This window comes from Microcebus murinus, chromosome 5 (assembly GCF_040939455.1).
Source record: "Microcebus murinus isolate Inina chromosome 5, M.murinus_Inina_mat1.0, whole genome shotgun sequence".
NCBI classification, from domain to species: Eukaryota; Metazoa; Chordata; class Mammalia; order Primates; family Cheirogaleidae; genus Microcebus; species Microcebus murinus.
The window spans coordinates 41323463-41342965 of NC_134108.1; the positions used below are offsets into that span (position 1 = coordinate 41323463).

A 19503-nucleotide genomic window follows, 5' to 3' on the forward strand; every position below is an offset into this window, starting at 1 on the left:
CTGATTCTGTGACAGAAAAACATTTAATCTGATAACAATAATAGTGGAAGTTACCCTTTGATGAGCTCTTTCATTTAGGAGCCAGACATGTTGATGTACACTAAGTGCATTTTCTCATTTAATTCTAATTTTCACAAAGACCCTGTGAATATATACTGTACCCCCTTTTAAAACAAAGAAAAAATATGGGACAAGGAAAAAAAAAACAAAGGTAAAACTCAAGATAATTTAACTCTACAGCTTATCCTTTGGTTTTAATAATAATGATTTATAAAAAAATTTAGAGGGAAATATTTCTTCACTAACTTATTTTATTCTAATCATTGTATTTAAAATGAAGAAAAATAACTGTTTGTAAATCTGTTCTGAAACATGGCCCTCCTGTTACCTTCTAGGATTGGTATCAGTATTACATCATGCCTTTTTGAAAGGCAAAAATTAATCATTTACATATAAAATAGAGAAGATTTATTCAGTGATGCCTCATTTACCTGGAGGAAATTCATGTAGTTTAGACTTTAGAAATCTCTGTTAGTCTGAAACAACACAAAACTTGGCAGTGGCAGTTACCAAAAAAAGAGAAACACAAAGAACTTCTCATTGGTGAGCAGGGCTGAAAAAACCCAGGACTTAATAATTATGTGTGATCAACATGTGATCAACAAATAACAGAGATGGTGTCCAGTAAGAGAATGTTGACAGGAATTGTGATCAAGGGCAGCAAGCTTAACATGTGACATCAAAGACAGTTGGCCAACCAAAAGAAAAAGAGGAAAGCTAGGACATCTTTGCATGCATACAGCATGGCCGATCTATTCCAGTTGCTGCTTTTTGGGGCACCATTATGCCACATTTAAACAATTGACTAAATTAAAGAGCATTTAGTAAAACAGGCTAGTTAATCCTGTTTACTTTTGTAACTTATAGGATCATTTGCTAAGGCAAGAGCAGACTTGGTTGATTGGGAATCCAAGCATAGCTGGTTGCTAGAGAATTTATGAGAACCTGCCAATGAGGTGTATGGACCAAGTGAAAGAACATTGACATTCAGTCAGACTGTCTAGATTTAAATTCCAACTCTGACTGACTGACTTGTCATTAAGAATCTAAAGATCTCTGGGCCTCAGATTTTAAAATGGAATTGTATTATATGGTCACCAGCAGTGTGTTTTTTCCGTTTTTTCATTTTGATCACAAGTTAAACTGTAACACCAGCACACTCACCTTTAATCCTGAGAAAGCCCCAATAAATAATAGGATTTATTTGTCTTATCAGTATTACTCCTTACTCTAGGTAATAAATAGATCCTAATGTCATTGATGAATACATAAAATGGGATGTGATAATTTTTCCAAATGAATTTATTTTAATAAAAGTTATACATTAGAACTAAAAGAAATTAGATAAGATATGAAAGAAACCAGACTATGGACAAGTGTTAGCTTTAGTAAAATTTGAAGAAGTTATCTATTATAATACTAATTACTGCTAGTTATTTCCCAGGTGAATATGGGAAAAGGCTATAAAATATTTTAAGAGCATTAAACATTTGGAAAGCTGGGAATTTAAAGTAAATATGAGTCTGGAGTTTACTTTTTAGACAACTATTTTTGTACACATTTTGTTTGTAATTGATCTTAAGTATATGAGATGTGAAAGTTAATATGATATGTTTCAGGTGGTAAGGTGAAAAATATTAGTACATTAAAGTCTGATGTTCAGCCTATATAAATTGGGATCTACTAGAATCATGTACCATTTATGTTCTATAGTAGGTGTTCAATTAGCATATTTCATCAATCCTAAGATGACATCAGTTGTAAGGCATCCTTTTTTAGAAAGAAAATATGCTGCAAATTCAGTTATGACCCAGTGCCTTAACAGTAGTCTTGCTTGAGGTATAGATTGGTCTCATATGTCTCTTAACTGTTCCTAAATATTTGGTGCATTCTCTTGGATATAGGTGCAAGCAATTCCTTTGCGAGTCTGCAATTAACAAAATAGTTGTAGTTAGTTGTAGGTATCTTCCTTTCGTAGTTCACGTAAAGCTGTGCAAAAAATAAGTCATTGGAGTAATTTCTTCAGAGATGAATACTTGCTTCACTGATTTCAAAATTATACCCTGAAGCTTTATTTCTGTGCTTTTGTTGGTATCCAATAACTTTTTCAGTACCAGATTATAATGTAACACTTTTGAAGCATTTTAAACATAATTTAAACTTAACACATAGGTTCAACATGTACTTAACAATATTGAAATGACAAAGATATGAACAGTCTTGACCGAATTTGCGTATGTGCAAGCAAGAAAAACTACATCATTACTGCCTCCTGGCTGACTGCAGTTTATAGGATGCCACCAGTTGTAAAAGCAAACAAATACCTCCAAAACTCTTGATTTCAGTGATAATGAAAATTTGAAAAAGATGTGAATCTTAGAATGAAATAAGGTAAGTCTTAATTGAGTTGCTGGTGGTCTTCACTATAGCCTAGAACTGTTGGTGAATTCAATGATGCCTAAGATATGGAATGTTGGTTCTCTTATTTTGTTTAATGAGTCAAAACTGAAGATTCATAATTGCTTTCTTTAGCTTAAAACCAGAGATAGATACATCAGTAGCCTGAAAAAGAAATGCCAGAAGGAATCTGAACAAAACAAAGAAAAGCAGAGAAGAATTGAGACCTTGGAAAAGTATCTGGCTGATCTTCCAACTCTAGATGATGTACAGAGTCAGAGTCTACAGGTAACATGAAATAAAAGCTCATCTTTAAATGACATAAAAACATGTGATTTTTAAGTTGACTCTTTAGAAATTTGGCTAGTTATAAATTAAATCTATGTGTTTACTTGATGTTTATAGGACTTTGGTCAGAAACTTTAAGCATGAATAAATAGATCTTTTTTATTGTCAGTTAATATGTGATTGCCCTCCTAATGATCCTGTGTGTTAACTGTTTAGCTTCACATTCTGCTATAAAAGATGGTTTTTAAACTAGTCTGATAACCCCTGCCTCATACACACACATGCATGTACCCCAGAATACTTTTCCCAGTATTCTCTGGGATTTACCAAAGCACAAGAAGACCTTTTGTTGACTTTCTAGATAGTTCATTTATTTTCTTCATTCTTCTTAACCTTTCTTTCCATAAATTCGTTCTTCTACCTTGATATGTGACTTCCTATTCACTGCTCTGACTTCTCTTCTATTTTCCTTTCTTAATAATACCTCATCCAAAGTCTTTCCACTAACTCTGGTGAGGCCTACCCTCTTGAAACCTTATTTATAAATACATTAAATCTATTCTTCAGTCTCTTCCCAAAGTCTTCCCAATCCAGGGAATCTCAGTCTTGACACTACTGACATTTGGGGACAGATAATTTTTGTTATAGGAGTCTGCCCTGTGCATTGAAGGATGTACATTTCTGCATTAGCATGTCTGGCTTCTGCCCACTAGATGCCAATAGTGCTGTCCCTTCCCCTCTCTCCCAAACCAAAAACGTCCCCTGGGAGTAAAATCACCCCCGAGTTGAGAATCATTAGTCTAATCCATGGAGTGTCATTATTCTGCATACTTTTTAAGACATATATAGCAGTCTCTGTTTATTTTATATTAATTTAAAGTTGTAAATTAATTATATTAATTTAAATTATATTAATTTAAAGTTGTAAAACCAAGAGAGGTTAGTCAAGAAGGAACTTAAGGACCACAGGAGGTTGCATGAACAGGAACAGAAAGTAATATAGAAATAATATAGAAAGTAATATAAAATAATTAAAAAATATGAGATCATACCGCCTTACAACCGTAAGGATGGCTATTAAGGTTCTTGAACAGATGTTTATGCACCCATGTTTATAACAGCATTATTCACAATAGCCAAAAGGGGGAAGCAATCTGAGTGTTCATGGATGGATGAATGGATAAATAAAAGGTGGTATATACATACAATGGAATATTATTCAGGCCTAAAAAGGAAAGAAATTCTGACACATGCTATAATATGGAGTAAGCTGGAGGACATTTTGCGAAGCAAAATAAGCCTGTCTCAAAACGACAAATTACAGTGATTTTGCTTATATGCGATACTGGGAGTCAAATCATAGAGATAGAAAGTAGAAGGAGGGTTGCCAGGGCATAGAGAGAGGAATGGGTAGGGAGTTGTTTCATGGGCATAGAGTTTCAGTTTGGCAAGATGAAGAGTTCTGGAGATTAGTTGCATGACCATGCGGAGGTACCTAACATTACTAAACTGTATACTTGAAATGGTTAAGAGGGTAAATTTTATGTTATATACATACAAACACACACATACACCCAAATTAAAAAATAAAATTTAAATAAATAAATAAACAAGATTAACCTTTCTCTGTCTTCTAGAAATTTCTAACCCCGTTCTCTTTTTCATAGTCCCATTCTCCCAACTTCCTTCCACACAAAGGAGGAGATGATGTTAAGTACTCTAGCTAAAATGAAGATAGTGTAGTATTTGGCTCTAAGTCTATTAATCCTTGAGAACATAGTTAACAATTTCTACTAGAAACATATTTTAACATCCCATGTGTTATGAACTGTAAAAAATTTCTTCTTAGTTGCAGGTTTTAGAAGAAAAAAATAAGAATTTGCAAGAGACTTTGATAGCTACAGAAAAAAAGCTCGAAGAGATCAAAAAACAGTATCAAGATAAAGAGTCACAGTTAATATGCCAGAAAAAGAAAGAAAAGGAGTTAGTAACTACTGTTCAGAGGTAAGAAAACTTTCAGAATCCTTTTATGTTATTTTAAAGTTATTCATGTCTTTCATAAAGCATTTCACTTAAAATACACTAATTTATAATTATTACTTTATTATTCCCTTATTTTAAAGTTAAACTACAAGTTGAGTATCCTATATTTGAAATGCTTGTGACCCAGCAGTGTTTCGGATTTCATATTTTTTTGGATTTCAGAATATTTGCAGTATACTTACTCACTGGGTATCCCTAATCAGACAATCCAAAATTCTCCAATGGTCATTTATTTTGAGTGTCATGTCCATGCTAAAAAGTTTCAGATTTTGGAGCATCTCAGGTTTTGGATTTTCAGATTAGGATTGCTCAATCTGTATTAAGAACCAGAGCTGTAATTTCATTGAACCAGGTTGTCTCATCTCAGTTGTAATTTTATATTTCAAAGCAACATACCGATGTCTTGCCAAAGATTCTAGGTGAGACCATCAAAAACGCACAAATGAAGACTGAAAATATTAACACAAACCCTTTATCTGATGGGTTTGTGAAAAAAATAAGTAAAAGTTATAAGTAACAAAAAAAGGGATAGCAAAATACTCAATCCGTACTCCTTAATAGTATATGTTAAAGTGAAGTAATTGGCTCTCATTCACCTTACTGCAAATAGAGTAACAGGTATGGCGGATTTGCCATATACTTTCTAGATTTACTCACATATGTTGCCTGATGGGAATCTTCTATTTTAAATTAATACAGTGAAAATTACAGTGAATATTTTTATATTCAATTTCTATATTTAAGCTTGGAAATGGATTCCTAAAAGACCTGGAAAAATCTTTTATATGCATCAACATGGATTTTTCTTTTGTAAAATAAACCTTAATATTATCAACTATAAATAGATAAAACTATCCTGAAGAATAAGACAATAAATGCAACAAAAACTAAATATAAGAAATACGTACTTCATGCTTATATCAATTGTAAAACTCTATGTATTCTCAGCTTTTAAATCAAAATTCATCTGATTCCATGTTAATTTCATATTAATATTGCTTTACTACTACTTTCATGCCTGGTCTACTTTTTTTTTCTTGGATTTTAATGCAGAAAATCTCTGATGTGTGGGACAATTGAATCGTTAGTGTTCCTGATCTCAGCTCCAAAAAATATCATGTACTTTTCATTCTGTCTTTATTTTTTTTCTATTTGCTGCTTTGTTGCTCTTGAATTTCCCTTTTTATAACTCTACATCTTATACCCTAATCTCTAGTCTAAAAACAGTCTCCAGATCTCCCCTAATTCAATCATACAACTTTTTCTTCATCTTTATTGATAAAATGAAAATAGACAATGTATCAGTTCTATCTTATGGAGCAGTATGATCACAAACTTAAGCTGTGTTATTTTAAGAACACTATTGGCAACACCTGAAAATAATTTGAATGTTGTTTTGTTCCATTGTATGCTTTTACATATTTATATGACTATAGATTTTTTTAAGACTTTTTCTTTTATTAGGTTTTTGGAGAACACCTATTATTCTTGGTTTTGAAAGATTTAGTATAGTGCATTTTAGAAAATATTTTCCATTTTTAATCTTCATAGTCTCTGAGATGATTATCATCCCAGATAATTTCTCTTGATTTCAAATAGATATAAAGAACCAAAGAAGTTCTGTAATTATTCAGTACTTATATGGCTGGCTACAGTTTCCTCAGTTTTATGATATAATATTCCTTAATTTCCAAAAGAACACTGGATGTATATGTGACTGTGAATTTTATTATTACATATATATGTTTTATATAATATTTCTAAGCTTCCTGCTTTATGAATATTTAACTTAAGTAATTTATAAATATAATAAGAAAAGCTTTCCATTAGAAGTGAGAATTAAAGTTAAAGATGTGGGTGGGATCCTTAATAATGCAATTGTAGGTAACCTCTGCTGCTCAAGAGAGTTATTACTTTTTGAAGTGAGCATACTACATATCCGGAAAATGTATACATGAAAATAACTTATTTGGTATTTTGCCATGACAGTACATTTTCCCCTCTTCATAGCTGGCCTATTTTTTTTATTTGAAAGACTTTAATATTTTTAATTTACTTTGTTTCTTTTGAAGTGTTATAAATGCATGGAAGTAGTATCTTGACACTGAATTAATTAAAAAAAAAGCTTATTCTAAAATCAAAATAATTTATTTTTCCCTTTAGACTCAAAAAGCAAATACTTTTATGACAAGTAGCAGTATACTACATTGGTAATACAAAATGTCTCTGGTGCCATTATCAATAAACACATCTGAGGCCCTAATTGTACCATCTAGGATTGTCAGTTCTCTGCCCATGATCTAGATTCAACATTTCTTCTTTTTTTTTTGGGAAGAGAGAGAAGGCACAGGTTAGCCATAATACTTGAAAGGAGAAGAATAATGAAAATACCAAACCCAAATTATGAGAAGACTTTCTTTTAGTACTTTGCAACTCTGAGTATGATTACAAGCTAAAATAAAACATTCCTAGGTTTCTTGCTGCTATTGTTTTGGTTTTGGTTTCGTCATTATTGTTAACAATATTGCCTTTTAACCCAAGCATTACTATTCTTCCTTTCTTAAAGCCCCTTTATCCTTTTATTTTTAATTTAAAAGAGGAGCTTCCTTTTGTTGTTTTTCCTCTTGTATAGTGAGACACTGTTTGGTAAATTTATAAACATAGTAGATTGTTGCTCTTATTAATGAAGGAGGAATGTAATTATCCTTGTTTAGGCAACAACTATTCTTATAAGTAGATTTTTCCTGAGCTCAGAAAATGGACAAAAAGATATGTATCCATATTTTTAGGCTCCCTACCACAATTATCTTAATCAAGGAATTCTCTGCTTTCAGGGGAAAGGGAAAGAACAGGAGTTAGATTAAAGAGCTCAGATTTTAAGTCCTCTGATAGAGGACTTCATTGGCGCCTAAGTATGTCACATGCTAAGCAACTCTGGACCTGGTCTCAAATTTGCCTTTTCTGAAAAGATGATCAGCATCTACATAATTATGGACGCTTCTTCTATAAAATATAGACACACATTCATATACTACTCTGTCGCTCTTGATTAAAAAATATTATATACCCTAAAAAGGAACATCATTTATGTTGAAGTCATCTATCAAAATCAGCAAATAGAGCTTATTTTCTTCATATGATTGTGTCTTTTGAAAAGTTTGCAACAAAAAGTAGAAAGATGCCTTGAAGATGGAATCCGCCTTCCCATGTTAGATGCAAAACAGCTTCAGAATGAAAATGATAATCTCAGAGAACAAAATGAGACTGCTAATAAGGTCAGTAGTTACCTCTGATAATAAAAATGAAATCTATACTGTGTGGATATGTGTGTATAGATATATAATTTATAGTTAATTTATGTGATTTATATTTGTATTAATATTTAATAGCTTATGGAATTTTAATTTGAATGTTTTTATTTGGAAAGAAAATAGCAGTTTAAACAAATTTAAATTTAGATAAAAGCCAAAATAAAAGGATATCTTGTTCCTTCCTAAATTACTCAAAATCCATCTCAAAGTTATTCTTATAAATAACACAGAGAAAAGTTTTACCAAGAACAGTTTTATATGTGTGTGACCTAAATCATAAGGATCCTTGGTATGAATACTTTTGTAAAAAAAAAAAAAAAGATTCTTTTCAAAAATAAATTCATAACTCTCTGTCCTTTGTTTTCTTAGAATATTCATACTTTTAAAAAGCAATGGAAAAAATTATTTGATTCAAACTGATTTATTTCCTGTGTTTTAGATAATAGACAGTCAACAGGATGAAATTGACAGAATGATTTTAGAAATTCAGGTAAGGAATATTTTTCACTTATTTTAAGTTAGCTATATGCATATTTAATGCTTATATAACCTAAAAATATTAACACATATATGTATGAAAAGATAATAATAGCACTTGAGGTAAAGCTGTAAATTCTTTAATATTAAATGTTCTAGTTTTTTATAAAGAAAATGCTATTTGGTAAATTCTTCAAAAAATTGTGCAATAGTTCTTCTCTATTCCTTGCCTCTCCTTCTCTGTGTTATTGGATGTAGCCTATCTCCACTATTGAGAACACATTTGGTTAAGGTCAGAAGTGATATAATAATAGAAGATGGATTCTTCTTAGTCCACATATTATTTGGTCTTTATACAGCTCTCATCTAGAAGCATATCCACAGCCCCACTCTGTTCATCATAAGATCCCTTTTCTCCATCAAATTCTCCTCAGTTTTATGAAGAGTTCTATTTCTCTGCCCCACCCCTTAAATATTGATATCTTGCAAGCATATCTCTGTCCCCTCCCTTGTATCCCAATTAATAATGGCCTAACATTAAGATCTGTATTATCACTTTATCTCTTTTCTCCTAACTGGTTTTCTGTGCCTTCCAATTATGCTTCTACCCCGCCATTGTCTCAGTTCTGCAGGGTGTCCCAGAAGTCACCATACATAGGGAAAATAGGAAATTGTAGCTAAATAAACCTTTATTTACAAAGTATTCATTGCAAAATTTTTCCTTTGTATGGAGACTTTTGGGACAACCTGTATAAGGCATTTAGATGACGCTTTTCAAGTGTAGAAATAATCTGGTGCCTCCCTATTATCTGAGGGAAAAAGTCCTGAATTCTAAGCATGGCATTCCCATAGTCTGCTTTTCTACTTCCTTCTACCTCCCTACCTTCAGAACATACACACCGTGCTTATGCAAGTACATACATACTATACATGAGCATGCATATATGGTGCCTCAGTAAATTTCAGGGCTTGGAGTTTACCAAAAAGTACCTATATTCTTCTTGGAATGCTCATCTGACAAGTATTGACTCAGCTTTCAGGATTCTGCAGAAACATTTCTATAAAACCTGGAAATACTTTCTCTACCTTTTAGAGAGAATTGGCCCACATCCCTATTAACTTTACTCCACCTCCTAATAACCGTATATATTATTTCTGTAATATCAAACTATAACACTTTGTTTTTTATATTTATGTCTTTACCTTCTAGTTAGTTTCTTGAAAGTAGAGACTGTGATATTTCATCTGTAGATCTAGATCTTAGTAGAGTGCCTGACTCATAAAACACACCCCAAACTTTAGGAATTAAATGGATTTTTATTCTTTTATTTATTTGTCAGATATTTACTGAGCCCCTGCCTGTATGCCAGGCACAGTTCTTGGCACTGGGGATCAATCAATGAACAAAACAAGCCCCTGACCATTCTAGTGGGGTGAGTTGGAGATAATGGAAGACTAATAGATGCCAGGTGCTGTGAAAAAAAATGCTATTATTAATAAAAAATGCTATTAAAAATTAGGTAGGATAGAGAATAGTGACAGAGAGTGCTGCATTTGATAGAGTGGTCATGACATTTTTCCTCAGGAGGAAATATTTGAACAGCAGTTTGAATGAAAATATATAGGGGAAGAGCATTCCAGGCAAAGGGAGCAACAAATGCCCTTAATCCGCCTGCTGTGCTCTAAGACCAGCAAGAAGTCTGCAAACCCAGAGTGCAGGGATTGTGAGGTAGAGAGGAGAGAAGTGATGGTGGAAAGTAGCCTGGGACCAGATCACAAAGGGGTATATGTCTTTGCATTTTATTCTAAGTGTGATGGGAAGCGATTGGACAAATTTTGCTGAAAAATTTTTAGTTTTATATTTCCTAATTCTAATATTACTTCTTAAAGTAGAAGTAGAAATGGTAAATGGTTTGTGTGTCAGAATTATGTATAGTCTGCTTTGATTGTATTTTTGCTGTATTAAGTGATTTATCAATTTAAGTAAACACCAATCTGATTCAACAAATGTATGAACCTGATGGATTGATTCACAGAGTTTATAATCTCTTTTGTATTCCTACAGACATAACTTCAGTTGTTCCATAAGGCATTAAAGTCCCAAAATTGTTAGGTTCCCTCAGCCATTATTATCTGATTTCCTATCAAAGACCATAATGAAAGGAATTTCTATTCCACTTGGTAACATTTTCCAAGAAGTAAATCTAATAAAATTTATTTTAATCTAAATTAAGGACAATCACCACATGAACTTTGGCATTGAAACTTTGTTGATAAGATTTTATCACATACTATCTCTCATATTATAGGTGTTCAGTAGGTATTTGTGTTAATTGAAATGTGCATTTTTGCCATTTGTGTTTGCATATTAATGCAATTTACTCTTACACATTAACCAAGTCTTTAGTCACATGTAAATATGTCATGACCATATACAAATAAATATGTAGAAAAATATGTAATTATGCCATTCTGTTCCTTGATCTTAAAATGTTTGAGCAACCTAGCTTCTTTCATTTCTCAAACAACTTAAGAAAATTGAAATAAAATTAATGAGATGTATTTATTTTCAAATATTTGGGCCCAGACAGTATACTTGTTAATTCTTTTGTCTTATCTTTTGAAGCATGGCTATCATTTTTTTTTTTTTTTTCATTTTTGATCTTTGCATCTCTTTTACCCATTTTGACCATATAGGTCTATAGATCTAGAGACACAGAGATCTGTAGGTATAGATCACAGAGACAGACAGTAGATGTTGATAACTTGCCAATTTAGTTATTATTTATCAAGATGTTATTTGAATGGCAAATTATAGATGGAGACAAATATGATTTACATACTGAGAAAATTCTTTCCTTAACTCTTCTCAGGTTATTTTTTTGGCCCCTTAAAGTTGAAAAAGCAAGGTTTTATTTTTGTTTGTATTGGGTGGACTATGAATCCTTTTCGTAAAAGTTGCGTTCTCTGTAAAAACCTAAAAATTTTGCCTATTGTGAAAAAAGAACACTAATTATTTCCCTTGCATTGGAAATCCTTAAGAATACTTTGGGTTGAAAAAGTATTCTTATTGCTTTGCACTGCAGTTAATGAGCATAATTAATGTGCATATTATCAAATTGATACACCTCATAGAGCATTTCCTTTCAAGTACTAATTCTTTAAAGCAGCCTAGTTTTTCCTCATCTGCTTACATAAAGGATGGCCAAGTTTTTACCTATGTAGATTATGTTGTCTTTTCCATATGCTGTAGCTCTGTTTAATTTCTTTAAATTCCTTAACATAGCCAAAATAACACAAAGTACTGTATAATTAAGGGTAACAGAGAGCCTCCCAATTATTTTTAACATAAATTATGCAGTTTGACTATCACTATAATATTAAATTTATAAAATTTCACTGCCATTGTAGTTGGGTATTCTTTGTTCCTCCACAGTACTGGAATGTTTTTCCATTTTAAAGTATTTTGTAGACAAAGATAAGCTAGTATTATTAGAATTTCATGTTTCACTGATTCTTTTTTTTTTTTTTTTTTTTTTTTTTTTTTTTGGAGACAGGGTCTCACTTGTTGTCCAGGCTTAGTGAGTGCCGTGGCATCAGCCTAGCTCACAGCAACCTCAAACTCCTGGGCTCAAGTAATCCTTCTGCCTCAGCCTCCCGAGTAGCTGGGACTACAGGCATGCACCACCATGCCCGGCTAATTTTAGATATATTAGTTGGCCAATTAATTTCTTTCTATTTATAGTAGAGACGGGGTCTCGCTCTTGCTTAGGCTGGTTTCGAACTCCTGACCTCGAGCAATCCGCCCGCCTCGGCCTCCCAAGAGCTAGGATTACAGGCGTGAGCCACCGCGCCCGGCCTTCACTGATTCTTTATGTCCCTGTAAACTATCGAGAAGACCAAATTTGTTTGAAGTTCATTTGACTGATTTGGAGTACTACATTGCCTTGGAAACAAGCAAGTTATTCTTACAGTTTAAATTTAATCCCAAAAGGGAAAAATAAAATCCTATACCATGTACCTTTTACTTCCAATTTATAAAAGATAAGAATAAGGCATTGTTTCATAGTAAAATGCTGTGTTTTATTGGAAAGTTTACTGATTCATAGATTTGAAAGTTGAGGAGAAATCAGCCTTCAACTACTTATAATGTTGTTGAAATATAGAAAAAGTAGTACTTCGTGTAAAAGTATATGCTAATTTTGAAACTGAGTTGAGTGCTATAAAAATACAGAATTATCTACCATTTTTTCACTTGTGAAGATGATTTTGCTAATTGGCACGAATACCTTTGTTTACTCATTGACCTTTTAGAAATGTTGTCTTTCTTTATATTCATAAAACCACTATAGCTAATACAGCCAATAACACAGGCTCCCTCTCCTCCCAGCTCCCAGTTAGAGAGCTGCCTTCCCAGAAGGGACAAGACATCAGTATTTATCATACTGCTCCTAGCAACATGTAGCTGAGGCTAAGCTTCATGCAAGTACAGCTAAGAGGTGGGGGCTCCCCTCTTCCACCTAGATCCTGTCATGGGATGGAGGCTTTACTTTGAGTGCAGCACCACTGAGAATACTGGGGCCCTGGTTGCCTTGCCCCAGCTTGCGGAACAGGGGTTCCACACTGGGAGAGCCAAGCCCAAGGAGATCTAGAGCTGCTGCCCTACTCCCTCCACTGAGTGCTCAGCTCCTAGAGTAGGGGTGTCACTCAGAAGCTTGTCATTGTCTATACGCCCATTGACCTGCCTCAAAGATTTTGTCTGAGGAAAAGTAGTCCATAAAACAGGAAGCTCCAAATATCTCTTTATAAGGAACTGGCTTCATTTCCAACAGTGTGGAGAAAAGTTCAAGCCTAAGGGCACTCTCAAAAACATTGGAGGTTGTGGTAAAAGGCAACTGGCAGGGTACTATTAGATCCATTGATGCTATAGGTAGTCTAAACTATAGGCTGACTACTTTCCCAGAGAGAAACAGTGAGTGAGGTCAGTGGGAAGAGCATTCCTGGAATCAGAACAAATCTCAAATACTAACCTGTAATGAACTGGAGGAACAAGAATGGATCAGTCTATGAAACAATTTATTCTACAAGGTATTGTTGAAAACAACAGAATGATCAACTGGCAATTAGTGGAGGTTAACAGCTGGATGTCCTCATAAAAAGAGTCACAAAAGACCACATATACATTTATATGAAATGTCCAGAAGAGACAAATCTATAGAGACTAGAAGTTAGATTAGTGGTTACTTTGGCTGGTGGAACAGATGAGGACTTAAAGGAGTAACACATAAAATGAATGAGTCTTCTATTTGAGTGATAAAATTGACTGTTGTCTTGGTTCCACATGTTTGTGGTTATATTTAAAATTATTGAATCATACACTTTAAATGAGTGAATTGTATGTTATGTGACTTATATCTCAATAAAACTTGTTATTAAAAAGTTATCACAATATAAAAAAAAAAGTTATCACAATATAGAGATAAAACAAACCGCCTGAGTTCCTTTGCTTCTAGCTTCTGATCTATATTCTAGTTTATAAGTAAGATCTACCGAAACAGTTTAAATGTGTTCAACACACCTAGGTATCTCAGAAACTAAGCCTCTTTTTTAAATTTAAACCTCAGTCTTCCCATTTAGTTCCCATTCTGGTCAGCACAGTAAAGATTGTAATAATACTTCTTAAAGGGTCTAGGAGTAGAACTACTGCCAGACTATAGTTAGGGATTGCCTGGAGAACTTGTTAATAATACATAATTCAAGCTTCACCCCAGAAATACTGATTCATTAAGTTCAAAATGGGGCCCAGAAATAATATAGTTTTAAAAGCATCACAAACAATTTGAATATTTGTACAGATTTGGTGACCACTTGTAACACAAACAGGCAGGCCTAAGAACATTCTTTTATGATTCAAGTGAACTGCCTCCTTTCCTGCAACTCCTCCTCGCTACTAACATAAGGAACTGAACTACTAAGTGAAATATCCCAAGAATGGAAAAACAAGCACCACATATACTCACCAGCAAACTGGTATTAACTGAGCAGCACCTAAGTGGACACATAGGTACTACAATAATAAGGTATTGGGCAAGTGGGAGGGGGGTGGGTATATACATACATAATGAGTGAGATGTGCACCATCTGGGAGATGGTCATGCTGGAAACTCAGACTTTTGGGGGGAGGGGGGCAAAGGGCATTTATTGAAATCTTAAAATCTGTACCCCCATAATATGCCAAAATAATAAATAAATAAATACCTTTGCAGCAACATCTAGACTTTAAAAAAAAAAAAAAGAACTGATTTCCAAAAGTTAAATCCATTTAAACATTTTTTCTGATATGTCTTAATTATACAACAACAATAGCATGCATTAAACAAATCTACACAAACAGTAAATATTGTTCTCTTTACAGGTATAAGGATAGGAGAGAGCTTATTTTTTTAAAAATCTGCTTTTAGCTGGGCGCAGTGGCTCACGCCTTTAACACAGCACTCTGAGAGGCTGAGGTGGGAGAGGATTGTTTAAGCTCAGGAGTTCGAGACCAGCCTGAGCAAGAGTGAGACCCCCATCTTTACTAAAAATAGAAAAATTAGCTGGACGTGGTTGTGCATGCCTGTAGTCCCAGCTCCTTGGTAGGCTGAGGCAAAAGGATTGCTTGAGCCCAGGAGTTTGAGATTGCTGTGACCTAGACTGACACCACAGCACTCTAGCCTAGGCAACAGAGCAAGACTCTGTCTCAAAAAATAAATAAATACAATTAAAAATTAAAAAGCTACTTTTCTTTTGATAAAAGGCATTAATTTGGCTGCTAGATTTTTTAAGAATTATATTTCTGATAAGAATGTTTTTAGTTTTTCATGCATCATAAAGCAATTTTACATAGGTAAATAATTTAAAAACTAAACTTTAGGAAGAAAGTACTTTATTTTAGGATATATCACAAAATAAAGGTAACAAAAAATAGGAGATAAATACCACACAATAATAATGGGAAAACATTAAAGTGATTGATATTTATATAGGTTAAGAAAGTTGTATTCTGCCTGTAAGACATTCTGTTGGCTTCTGATCCATTTTCTCACTGTTTCTACTAAGAAAACCTACTTAGCTAAAGGCCTTGTAAGAGATTTCCTAAAAATTGGAATAGAATCTTCTGAGGCTGTAGGAACATCTTCTATTGACATAATTATAAATAGGATACACAGTTACAGTTTTGAGATTGGTAGTTTCCAATCGTGCCCATAAGATTAAACAGTATTAATGTCCTCAGGAACATTAATTCAACAATTCAGTCATTATTTACTGAATTTCTACCATGGGTCAGGCACTTTTTCTAAAGGAAAACTAGTGAACAAAACAGACAAATGCCTTTGCCCACAAGGAATTTCACTGACTATGCTGAATTTGGAATGTACCTTTAAAACTATGTAATATATTTTAAATATGTATAAGGAATTAGTGTTTTTTACATAAATCTTTTATACCAGATAAAAGTCATTTAGGCTTTTCGGTTGTAAGCAACAGAACCAACTCAATTTAGCTCAAGCAAAAATAGTAGAATCTACTGTGTTATCGAAATGCAGTAATATCTATGGAAGCCAAAGAGTAGGAAGGAAAGCTGGGCTTCAAGGAGGAAAGGACTTTGTTGCTTCTGTCATTGCAGCGTGTTTTGTTCTTTCTCTGCAGGCTGACTTCCTTTCTTTTTTAGTTCACATGGCTGAATATGGCTGCCCCACAGAACTTACAGAACTATAAGTTATATACTTTATTTCCAACCACCCATGCAGACTAACTTTTAGACTCTACATCCCAATTCCTAAGGCTTGGTAAAGTTTTCACTCAGCTTGATCCACTGAGCTGTGGCCCAAGAGTACAGAATCTTAGCACAAACGTGACTGCTGTGACTTGTGGGATTTATGAATAGGCAAACACCCTATTGTCTACAAACACATTGAATTTTCACAATACCTTATAAGGTTGGAAATTCATTCTGATGAATTTGGAGCTGTGCAATCATAATTTATCCATGGTTGCACAGCACATAAGCTCCAGACTCAGAACCTAGTTTTGTCTGACTCCAAAATTTTATGCCATTACTCTATTCTTAAGTAGTTTTTAAAATATATTGAGAGAAAATATCATTAAATTTCATTCAAAAGTTCATTCCCCTTTTAATGCTTTCTATAATAGATGGCATTATCTTACATTGTTAAGTATGCATGCTCTTTATTAATTGCTATTTCTTTTGATACTAGCATTATTATCTTTCATGTATAGTAGTTACATAAGCTATTGCAAAAATATTGTGCTATATTAATAGAATCATAACAGTTAGTATGAGACCATTCAACTGTTCTCAGTAATAAATTTACAATGATTTTGTATCTTGTTTCTAGCTAATTGAAATATGTATAATAATAAAATCTCAGAAGAATTTTTAGATTTTGTTATTTCATTTGACTCATCTAACTTGACACAATAAACTTAAGATCTGTAGTATAAATCTTATTATAATAAAGATATAGGCAGATCAATGGATTAGTATATATAAACTGGACAATAATGCCTTATTAAATGGAAAATTTTCCAGTTTCTAATTTACATATAAGTTTAGTTTCATTTTTGATATTAATGATAAAGTTTATTTTGAAGACATATAAATTATTTTCAATAATATTGTATCATATTTCACAAAAGAGAATTTGGTTTTCTTCCTAGAATTCTTTATACTTCTTCTCTGGTGACCTTACCCAGTCTCACGGCTTTAAATATAATACGTGTGCTCACTACTCAGTTTTTGTCTTCAGCTCAAAATTCTCTGCTGAGCTCCCAACTTGTGTATCTAGTTGCCTATTCCTGTGGTCCCCAACCCCCCAGCTGCAGACCAGTACTGGTTTGTGGCCTGTTAGGAACCAGGCCACACAGCAGGAAGGGAGCAGCAGGCAAGAGAGTGAATCTTCATCTGTATTTACTGCTACTCCCCATAACTCACGTCACCTGCTGAGCTCCACCTCCTGTCAGATCAGCAGTGGCATTAGATTCTCATAGGCATGCAAACCCTACTGCAGACTGCACATGCAAGGGATCTAGGTTGCGCACTGCTTATGAGAATGTAATACCTGATGATCTGAGGTGGAGCTGATGTTAGTCTGGGGAGTGGCTGCAAATACAGATTATCATTAGCAGAGAGGTTTGACTGCAGAATCGATGTAATGTGCTCGAATGAGCCCCAAACTTTCTCTCCCGACCCCCACCCCAAACCCCAACCCCATCCAGGGAAAAATTGTCTTCCGTGAAACCAGTCCCTAGTGCCAAAAAGGTTCAGGACTACTGGTCTATTCAATATCACCACTTCACTTATCAGATATAAACTGTCCCAAACTGAATTTCTTATCCCCACTACCACAGAAAAATAAACAAACCCTGCTGCTATACCTTCCAGACTTCCCATTAATGGCAAATATGCCCTAACATTTGCTTAGTCCAGAAATCTTAGACCTAATCCTTGACTCTGCACTTACCTCACATTTGTCAGCAAATTTCTGTTACCTTCAAAGTATATCTAGAATCTGCCCCTTTCTACCTATCTCCTCCATTGCCACCCTGGTCTGAGCCATCTTCCTTTCTCCTCTGGATTATTTCTTCTTGCATCCACTCTTGACTGCCCACAATATATTCTCATCAGTTTAAGTGAATCTATTGAACAAAAATCGGATCATATCATGTCTCTGCTTAGAACTCTTCAATAATTCCTCATTTTTTCCAGAGTAAAATCGAAGTTCTTACACTGGCTTGTTAGGCCCCATACAGTTGGTTCCTCACACTGCCTGCCTTCTCTGATTCCATCACCTACTACTCTTAGCCTCCCTGGCTCTCTTGTCTTTTCCCAAACACAGAAGGAACCATCTGTCCCAGAACCTTTGCACTGACTGAAACATTTTCTCTATATTATCTGTGGGACCCAATCTCTCACTTCCTTAAAGCCTTTGCCTCCTTCTTCTTGAGCCCTTGTTCTCCCCCACTTGAGATTTTAACCCCCTGACCCTTACCATGCTCTGTTTATTCTCCATAGTACTAGTCAAATTCTAATATACAATACTGTGCAACTTATATATTTATTTTGTTTATTTCCTTTGGTATTTTTCCTCCTAGTAAAAGTTCCACAATGTTCCTGAGTTTTGACTGTTTTGTTCACTGTTGTGTATCACCCAATGCACAGAATAGTGTTTGGCAATGACTTTTGCTGAATGAATAATTGCAGGAAGGAATATATTTGTGAAACTCCTTTATGGCATGTGTGTGTATTTGTGTATATGTATATATGCAGTAAAACTGCTAACATAACTTTTCTTTCAAAATATTTTGTCTTAAATTGGGTTAGTATATTACATAGAATCTGTTAGCTAAGGCACATCTGGCTGTCCTTCATTTGAGCTATTTGTGTATCGGGTATTTCTGTATACTTATGTGAAAACAACAAATGTACTTAAAACCACTTTTCAAAATCAGAAATGATCATGATGAATACCTATAGGTTAGTAACTTAGCATAACTAAAAAATATATTATTATTAAACTGGTAATTTAAGAGATAGGCATTTGAAAATTAATTCAAATTTTTTTTTTTTTTTCTTTTTTTTTTTTTGTTTCTTTTTTTTTTGAGACAGAGTCTCACTTTGTTGCCCAGGCTAGAGTGAGTGCCGTGGCGTCAGCCTGGCTCACAGCAACCTCAATCTCCTGGGCTCAGCGATCCTACTGCCTCAGCCTCCCTAGTAGCTGGGACTACAGGCATGCGCCACCATGCCCGGCTAATTTTTTTTTTTTTGTATATATATTTTTAGTTAGTCAATTAATTTCTTTCTATATTTTGGTAGAGATGGGGTCTTGCTCAGGCTGGTTTTGAACTCCTGACCTCGAGCAATCCG

At 34.0% G+C, this 19503-nt stretch overlaps 1 protein-coding gene across 4 annotated transcripts in view; it reads left to right on the forward strand.

Annotated features, from left to right (window-relative positions):
• CEP85L (centrosomal protein 85L) overlaps positions 1–19503 on the forward strand; it is a 127145-nt gene that overhangs the window by 89470 nt on the left and 18172 nt on the right. For all 4 annotated transcript variants that reach the window (XM_012739129.3, XM_012739130.3, XM_012739126.3 and 1 more), the window contains 4 exons: positions 2593–2745; positions 4595–4749; positions 7946–8063; positions 8539–8589. In XM_012739129.3, the coding sequence (XP_012594583.1) occupies positions 2593–2745; positions 4595–4749; positions 7946–8063; positions 8539–8589 (477 nt within the window). The remainder of the gene's footprint in view (positions 1–2592; positions 2746–4594; positions 4750–7945; positions 8064–8538; positions 8590–19503) is intronic.